At 37.6% G+C, this 9586-nt stretch overlaps 1 protein-coding gene across 1 annotated transcript; it reads left to right on the plus strand.

Moving 5' to 3' along the window:
• Positions 1-3686: 3686 nt before the first annotated feature.
• On the plus strand, positions 3687-4460 carry LOC147606131 (cytochrome P450 94A2-like). Its single transcript, XM_086792918.1, has one exon. The coding sequence runs from the start codon at positions 3687-3689 to the stop codon at positions 4458-4460; it is 774 nt and encodes a 257-aa protein (XP_086649044.1).
• The last annotated feature ends 5126 nt before the right edge of the window (positions 4461-9586 follow it).

Below are 9586 nucleotides of genomic sequence, written 5' to 3' on the forward strand. Positions count from 1 at the left end.
TGTTAGCCTTTTTAGGGGCTACCAGCCTTTAGGGCTTGCACCTTGATCTCTTTAGTTGCTTGCTTTGAGCTTAATGCTTGAGATTTTAGCTTATTAACACTCTTTTATATTCCCTTGGCTACTTCCATCATCTTGGATTAGAGCTTTGTGATTGAGTTAATGAGTAATGTATGAGTTGCAATGCCCAGCAAGTACTTTAACCTCGACTAATACTAAAACTAAAAATCGAAATCTAGTTTAAATTTTAATTCAAATTTTCATTTCATTTCGGGAAAAATCTCATTACTAAAGGCTCTACCTTATGATAGATAACCCAATGACCTTCTTCTCAATTGCCTTGAGCCTTGTCTAATTCCATGTTCTTCTACTTGAGTTATATGGGGTTAGATTATCTATAGTCCATATATATTTGTGCCCTTAAGACACTGATTGATTATTTAAAGATCTTGGTCTTACAAGATTTTTAATGCTAGATCTTGTTTGATCTTTGGCACATTTCCACGTAATCAAGAACCATACTTAAGCTAAATTAAAAACATCTACTAAAGGGTCTTGGATTGCCTTAATGCACTTTCTTTGATTTTGGCTCCTACTTTTGACTTAGATGTTTTAACTCAAATCTTCCTTGACTACTTTTGATGTTTTAACTCAAATCTTCCTTGACTACTTTTGATGATAGTAAATTTCTCTTCCTTTATATCATCTCTAACATGATTATGGTGACCATTAAGACCCATGAAAGGCTAAATTGGGCCAAATTTTACCTCCTACTAAGTCCTCTCCCACTGCATCTAGCAATGTGGAACTTGGTTCAATTGGTTCTAGAGGTAAAGTTTTTGAAATTGGCTCTTTTTATTGTCTATTGAGAATGGTCATACAATTGGTCAAGGTCATTGTGGTTTTCTCTAAATCTCTTGAATAAGTTCAATGATTGGCTCTAGTAGAGCTCTAGTATAAGATTTGGGATATGCTCACGCAAGGTTAGTGGTTTTATACTCCACTTGCTCAAGTGTGGGCTCTAATTTAGCATGTGCCTTTGTGTTTTATAGTAATGGGTTTCTTCACTTTTGGAAGGGCTAGTTTAAGTGAGACACCACAAAAAATGAAGAGCACAGCCACGTGAAAAGCTGCAAAAAATTCAAAGGGTCTATAAATGGGAAAAAATTGTACTCACCTGGCTATAGGCGTGGCTATGAATGCTGCTCTATGAGCACACGGCGTTAGTCCTACAAATAACTTTTTTAATAACCATATCTCCACATATCTCACCCGTTATGTCCCAATTTGTTTTCTTAAATTTGTACGTTTTTTAAAGACAAACACTTTAAACATCGAAAAATGCAATACAAAAATTTCATGGTCTTTACTTCTTACAAATTATATACAAAGTTGCAAAATACATCAAGTGTTTATTTTCCAAAAATGAATAAAGATGACGACACTAATTAAACTAATTCATTATCTTCATCTTATTCTTTGTTCACACCTTCACCACGTTCATCATCACCACCACTTCTAGTATCCTCATCTTTCTATATAAAATAGTGATACAATGCAAACACATTTGCCACAAGAAAAACAAGTTGGGTGATAATTAAAAATCATGTTTAGAGTCTCACCAAGTTGTTGTATATTGAGCTCTTTGGATATCTATTTCAGTGACCACTCCTTGGTGTTTGAGCCACTCCCAAGTTGCTTCGTTGTTGTACCTATTTTCCCTAGATGTTGGGGGCAACCTTTTACCCTTCCCTACAAACAAATTTCAACATGCATGAGATATGAAAAGCATGACGACACATGAAGTAAACTTAGTGAAAAATGTCAAAGAGAAAACTTACAAATCCTGCGAGATAGCTTGCCTTTCCCCCGGATCCATACTTCATCACACCATACTTCAACACTTGATTCACACTTGTCTAAACTCTAGTGAAGCAGTTACAATGGCAGATAAATTCTTTCCAACAAGTTTCTTGACCATTCAATTTCACCTACATGTTCATGTGGTTGACGAGATTGCTATAGTAGGTGTTGTTCATAGGTCGATGGATATTCTTCCTAGAGAGTTTATGAAGGCAATGAAAGGTTTTATTCTTCAAAAAGCTCGCCCTGAGGGAAGTATGGTTATGGAATGGCTTGTTTAATAATCTCTTGTATATATAACAGAATTTCTTAGTACGTAGACCTAGATATGGCCACCATTGTGGACACAAGCAGAGGATGATCGACTGGTTGGAGAAGAGCCTCAAGGACAAGGGCTTCAGAGTACAATGGATATGGCATTGTGTGAGAATATTAATAAATTTTGTATCCTCAACTCAAGTGCTATGGAGAAATGGATCGAGAGGTATAACCTAGCAACCAAAGAGGGAAAGAGACCAAGATCGTTTAAATTTTAGAAAGAGTCGAACAACTAGAGCATTGCCATACCCAGATTCACTTCCTCAACTTCTAGAATTTCCTTCCAGTAGATGGCTTCAACAAACCATACAACAAGAAAAACAAAGTGGCAAGGTTATAAGTGACAAGGAGGAGTAGCTTGCATATGGTTTTGATTACCATGTAAGTGGGTTTTCTATGTACTGAAAAAATTGTAAGACATAGTCTTGTATAAGCTTTTGTTCTTGATACAATTTTATTATCTTTTTTTGCTTGCACTATCGCAAATCTAGTGCACTTTGGTCATGCGGTCGTCACTTTCGAGTGGAGTGAATAGATAAGAAGAGAACAACATTTGATTTTGGTGTTAAAGCAAATTTCATGCAAGAAAGTTGTTCAAGTGCAAGTGATCTAAGGAGTGAAGTTGGCATGCTTTGGAACGATACAAGGCATTATCAAGGTTGGGCTCATAAAGTTTTCTATGTTCATTTTCTATCTGACGTGGCTCAAGGTAGTGACTCAAGGACCACAAGCAACCATGTTCAGAGATAAGAGTGGATTTGTTCAAGTAAAGTCCAAAAAGATATGGACAAAACAAAGGGACACATTTGTGCTACCAAAGCATTGCGAGCAGGTCATCTTCAAGGTGGACCTGAGAGATCATAGGTGGTTGTTTGTAATCCAAATTGATCCACATAGTAAACAAACATATGAAGATATGAAAATTTTAGATGTAGTAGAGATTAAGGAACCCACTCAAGTAGCACAAGAAATAGATATTGATCTCATTGAACAACTAAAAGAAGGATCAAATGAACGTATAGTAATTCAACAATTACTAGCACTTGAATCAGAAGCAAACACAACAACTAATCGGGAATTCTAAGAAGAAATAGAAGAACAACTTTCAACACAACCACCTCTATTAATGCCTGAAATAGAAGAGGACGATAGAGAGGCTACACCTATTGACGAAGATGTAGATGGAGAGGTATTTCTGGAAAAAGATGTATTCAGAGCCATAGATCTAGCTGAGGATGAGTGAGTTGATGATGAGCTAGAACATATTATTTTAATTTTATTATCCAAGAAATACTTGGTTTTTGTCAATGTTGTCTTTTTTTGCACATTTACTTTTTTATAAGTCCAAAATAAAAATTTAAAAATTTACTTTTCGATGCTTTCAAGCCCCTAGCTGTGCACCGTACTTCCTCCTCTTCTTTAAAGCACGCAGGCAAGGGAAACTCCGGCAAATCTGTCGTCCAACGTCTCTAGCTTTAAGTATAAAGCGGCCAACAACACACTCAAAGATGAAGATTGTTGAGGCCGGTTTCGAAGTGAAATGGAGGTTCAGCAAATCATCATCGCTTATTGCACATGATAAGAAGGATGGATATGATAAGGAGGATGTAGATGAGGAGGAGCATGTCGATGGTGTAGCAGGTTTCCAAGTGTCCCTTCAAGTCACTGCAGGCAGATTCTTGACACCCAATTTCATCTGGCAGATAAGGAGATTGTTGAAAATTGGGAGTGAGAAGAAGCTTTTAGATGCCTTAGAAGAAGTAAAAAGGTTCTCAAGCTTTGTCATTGCAAGAGTAGAGAAATCTGTGTATGAAGAAATCAAAGGGATCCTTAAAGTTAACGAATCCAAACCACAACACCACACAGATTGTAATGCAACCACAGAGATACGAACCTTTTCCTTTGATGAATTGAGGAAGATGAACTATCTGCAGGCTGCCTTATCAGAGTCAATGAGGCTATACCCTCCTGCGCCATCTGATTGCAAATATGCAGCACAAGATGATACTCTACCAGATGGAACTCAAGTTCTTAAGGGTTATCGAGTGTCATACAATGTGTTTGTAATGGGCAGGGCACATAAAGTATGGGGAAAAGACTGCCTTGCATTCCGGCCTAAGAGGTGGTTGGGGGAAGATGGGCAATATGTTTCTATGAAGCCTTACAAGTATCCCATGTTCCAAGCTGGTCCAAGAATCTACCTGGGAAAGGATTCTACCTTCATTCATATGAAGCTGCTAAATTTTGCTTCTCTTGTCTCAAAGAGTTATGGGAAGAGGTAGAGGGGCAACTATAACATTGTTGGGTGCTCGTGTGACAAAAGAGTCATGCCACCTTTAGAGGGCTTAGATATCAATCTACCCATGCTTCCACCAAGCCTTCCCAAGAAGCTATATACGAGAAGATCCAGCTCTAGTCCAAGAAATCCTTTGCACCCTTCTTGGACAGGGTATAATCATTTTAGAGGACTAGCAAATGGTACTTTAGAGGATTGTGCTTGATATGTATGTCAAGTGTGGTGCTCTTGCCAAAGCACCACACTTGGCGATGTTGTATATATCTTGCAATTAGTGCATTCCAAGTGATAACATCCTGAGAAAGAAGCTCCTCAATCATGCCCTCTTTAGGCTTAGCTATTTGATTAAGCTGTCTTGATAGCCACTTGTAGGAGAAGCTTTGCCTGCATCTTAATTTTATTCTTGATTTGAATGTTTTTTTTGCAAATTGCAACTTTGGTTACAAGGTCAAAGATAACTCGTGGAACCAATAGTGGTTATAGCTCTTCATTAATCAGCGATCGTGAAATAATATCACATGAGACTCATTGCATCATCCACTTCAATATCATAGGCTGACAAATGTATTCCTATTTTTCTCTCTTTTACATTCGAACAAACTAATGTGGCCACTTTCAACACTGAAGGTGTATCTTTGGCCTGCTTTCGATACTGAAAGTGTTATTTGTGAAACGGGGGAAAGGAACATTCCCTTATGTTTCTAAAATTTTGGGGAGGATTGTCCCAACTCCCCACCATACTTTATGTATGGTTTTTTCTCCACTCGCACAAACAAGCATAAAATTCGTATGACTTGAACAACAACATGTAACTTTGATTCAGATGAGCTAACCAATTAGTAATTACCCTTAGGTACTAGAAGATCTCCATCGATCATAAGCATAGGCATGTAGTTCATCGATAGTGGATGTGCCTCTAGCGACCTTTCTAAGTATGTTGAACAACACATGGAAAGGGTAAGGCTACATGATGGCCACCTCGTTCTCCACGTCCTCCTTTCACGCCAAGGTATCGCAGAGCGCTTTTCTCACTGCCAATTGGCATCCTGAGGTGGGGTCCATGACCACGTGCACCCTATCGCATCAACCAAATACATTTGGTAAGCTTGTATATGCTTGAGAATCCCCAACTACCTCATGCACAAGATGTCTTGGTGCGTAAACAAGCAGGTACTATCTCTCTATCTCTCTCTCTCTCTCTCTCTCTCTCTCTCTCTCTCTCACACACACACACACACACAAACATACACACACACATCATCATCATCAAAACCAAGTGCACTCCATGCTCTGAAACTTACAAAACAAGATTGTTTTTTTAAATTCTTTTACCATGTTTTGTGTGAGTGCTTGGGTAGCATACTTCGTGTAGTGTAGAGCATATTTGAAATGATCGAATGAACATAAATTTGAAAGCATACTTGGAACCAATGCTAGACTGACATCTGCAATTGATGAGCTTGAAGCCTGTTCTTATGTTCGATGGGGATTCAAAAGTACCTTGCAAATTAGAAAATTAGAAATTCATTACCATATTTGAAAATGAGTTTTGTATCATAAATTAATACATAGGACTAATGGTCGCCTTCAACACTAAAGGTATTTGGGTCCACTTTCGATATCGAAAGTGCTATTTGGGAAACGGGGAAAGGGCACGTTCTCCTATGTTTGTAAAATTTCAGCGAGGATTGTGCCAACTCCCCGCCATACTTTATGTATGTTTTTTTTTAAAAAAACTTCACTCACACAAACGAGTATGAAAATCCTATGACTTAATGAATTACGTGTAACTCGAATTCAAATGTGGTAATGAATTTGGAATTATCAACCTTGCGAAGTACCTTGAGATCTCTTTCGATGTCGATCAATTCTTCACGTCAAATATAATCATAGCCTTGATGTTCATGCTCGTTCAAGCTCTATAAGCTATTCATATAGTGAGAAAGACATGCATACGAAGAGGACGTGCTGCAGAAATGGTATGGGTTGCAATGTTCATCTTCATTCCAACGCTTGAAGATGTTTATACGTGAACGGAAAGACACACGTTGTTTAAAAGTATGTTGACCAACGAACACGTCTAAGCAATCAAGAGAATAAGGGTACCCAAGCATTCTAGTTGCATTAGAGAGTGACAGGGTTTATTCTTGAGAGAGAGAGAGAGTAGTTAACTTAGGTTCTTGCTAAACAAGGCATATTTGAATCTTGATAATTCTCCAAAAATAACAACACATTCACGAAGAATGTTTTTTACTATAATTAATCAATATGCAAGGTGAGAGAAGCATTTGGGGTTCCTATTTTGACAGGATTAAAACATGTAATTTAACATTTAAAAACTGTAGACAAGCCAACCTCGCACGGGACGTGGCCGTGAGAGAAAATCTCTATCAATCGCAGCATAGCATCTCAATCAATCATAATGTATGTGTCTATCTCAATATTCTATCATCATCACCATGCTCAACAACATGGTTAGTCATAATGACCAAAATACAGCCAATCTAGGGCTTTCTTCGATGCGCGTCCACCCAACCTCCACATTGGACATCGCGGCTATCCCGGTATGCCTCTTTCTGAATCTCCTCCTCTCTGGGTTCTACCACATGGCTCCCATAGGGCATAAATCTTGTTCTCTGTCTGACATTCCCTGTCTAAGGATGACCGGCCCGAATCTCAAAATCTCATGTCGAGTCTCATCATCATACACATGCATATCAATCATTTATACACATGCATATAAATCATTCATTTCAAACAAAGCAAAGACAAGTCATGCTTATTAGATCTCTAGTCCATAATCTTCTAAGAGAATCATATTCAAATCAATCAGAATTTTCCTCAAGTGTAGAAACAAGTTTTTAATTCAAACAATCGTGAAAGACCACATTAGGGAGTTTGGGAAAATCTCATTACTTTGGGAATTTTCTTTTCAATCTACTTTTTGGTGTATCTTCAACATAACTCTAAATTTGTCAGAGAATGTGGATTTAGAACCTACTCTTCAAGGGCTTTCCAACAATATGTTACATGAGGGGGTTTTGACAAAATCTTAAAAGGATTCACCATGCCCTCCATTTTCTGATCTTGCAAAATGGGAATTGGTATTTTCCCAAACTCCCTAATATGGTCTTCTTAACTTCTCTTAGTCTTTTATTTCTTTCAAGTCATATAGGAATCTTTATTTTTAATATAATTAATTATCATGTTCTAATCAATAAGATCATCTCTGGTTGCAATAGCTAAGTCATAACCATTCTTACATATTAGTCTATCCGGTCTATATAGAACGTATGCGGTCTACAACCCAACGCGGGTGGAATCGCCAAAATTAGCTCTATGTGAAAGTCGACTCCAAAAATAGGTTACATTTTACTTTTTTATCAAATTTCGATTTGCATGTCCATCTACACACTTAAAGGCTTCCTTTGAGTATACTAACTAATTGAAAAATCAATCTTGAGTTTTCACTTTAATTTTAACTGCTCAAAAACCACTGAAAACCTACTGGAATTCATGATTGAAATGTGTAGCATCTAAAACTTAGGATTATCTTTAATCATACCTTGGTTAATCTCAGAGGTATGTTATAGCTACACATGTATTAGGGTTGTGTCTTGGGAAAATTGTGGCTTCTAGTCTTACATGGGAATAGCCTACAAACTTTCATCTTGTAAATACTCCCAATACTTCAACGTTTGAACCGCAGAAAAATCCTTTCACTTTGATAATCCAACCTTTGTAACTAAGCTGCTTTACCTTGATAAAACAAAGATGTCTAGATTTAATGCAAAGTCTAATTATAATGTATATTCAAGATCTGTTTAGCCTAAAGACTAATAAGACAGTTCATGCATTCAAGATCTCTTGAAGGAGAACCTCTATGTACACTCAAGTTTTGCATGTGAGATTACCCATCACATAACCCTAAATCTCTATTTACGCTCAACAGAGTGGCCAACTGTAAGACATGTATCAACATGTAAACTAGGTATCTCCCTTGTCTGACGACCTTAGAATGCACTTTGGAGTTAAGGATATTAAGCCCGTCAAATTGCCTAGGTTTACACATTCATAATCTTGTCTACAATTTTACTTCTCTTTGCACCATCATTGTTTATGTTTCCTACAAGCTTCATAACTTCTATAGATTCATGATTCAGAATGAGTTTAATGCTCTTGCTTGACTTTTTTGATACCACCTTCATGTTCAAAATTAATATTTATCCCTAGTATATTGCATCCTTTATCTAATGGAAGCATAGAAGGGCCAAGAATTACATGCTTGGATTGTAGGATATGCTTGCGAGGTATGCACCTAAAAACCACTATGTATAGAGCAAACATAAACAACCACAAAAACATAGAAGGGTACGACTAATATGAGAACATACTCTCACGGATAAGCAATCCATGAGCTAGAAGAAAACATAACCTGTCCTTACTAGTATGGCTAATCAATGGGCTAACTTTAAGCTGGGAATGTTGGGAGCTTGCATTTGGTAGCTTTTCGCAAAGCTTTTAGCTTTCTTGGAGCTAGTGGGCTCCTAACCTTTTTTTGCGATCATCTTGGCATGAAGGGTGATCTTATTTATGTTGAACTTCCCAATTTCTAAAGGATATCGAATCCACAAGCTCAACCTAGCAAAGCTAGTGAAGATCCATCTCCATGGGGAGAAGATATTTCTTAGGATTTATATGTGGTGAATATGGTTTTATCCTTCTTGCCGGAGTGATGGTGTGGGCAATATAGAAGACATCCCTTCTTCCTGTGGTGGAGGGGTCCTTGCTAGATGAATCATTAGCTACTCCTAGTTCAAAGTCTTTATTTTCTCTAGGCATACTTCACTAAGCATGAATAGGAAGGTTATTTTTGTTATGCCCAAGATTTTTTGAGAGAGTCTATCATTTCCAAGACATGAACCCAATCATACCAGTTGCTTGCCTCTACATAAGGCAAAGTGGTTCAGAGAGTTGTGTCAAACTCATTGGCAAGAATTCTTGGACCCATGGGATGACTCTTCTCTATTTCTAAAGAGTTATTTTTCGAGCATTGGTTACCCTTGCATATCTAAATGTGATTGGTTTCCCAATCGTGAGAACTAACCTTGC

This window comes from Cibotium barometz, chromosome 58 (assembly GCF_041138505.1).
Source record: "Cibotium barometz isolate CiBa-2024 chromosome 58, ASM4113850v1, whole genome shotgun sequence".
Classification (NCBI taxonomy): Eukaryota; Viridiplantae; Streptophyta; class Polypodiopsida; order Cyatheales; family Cibotiaceae; genus Cibotium; species Cibotium barometz.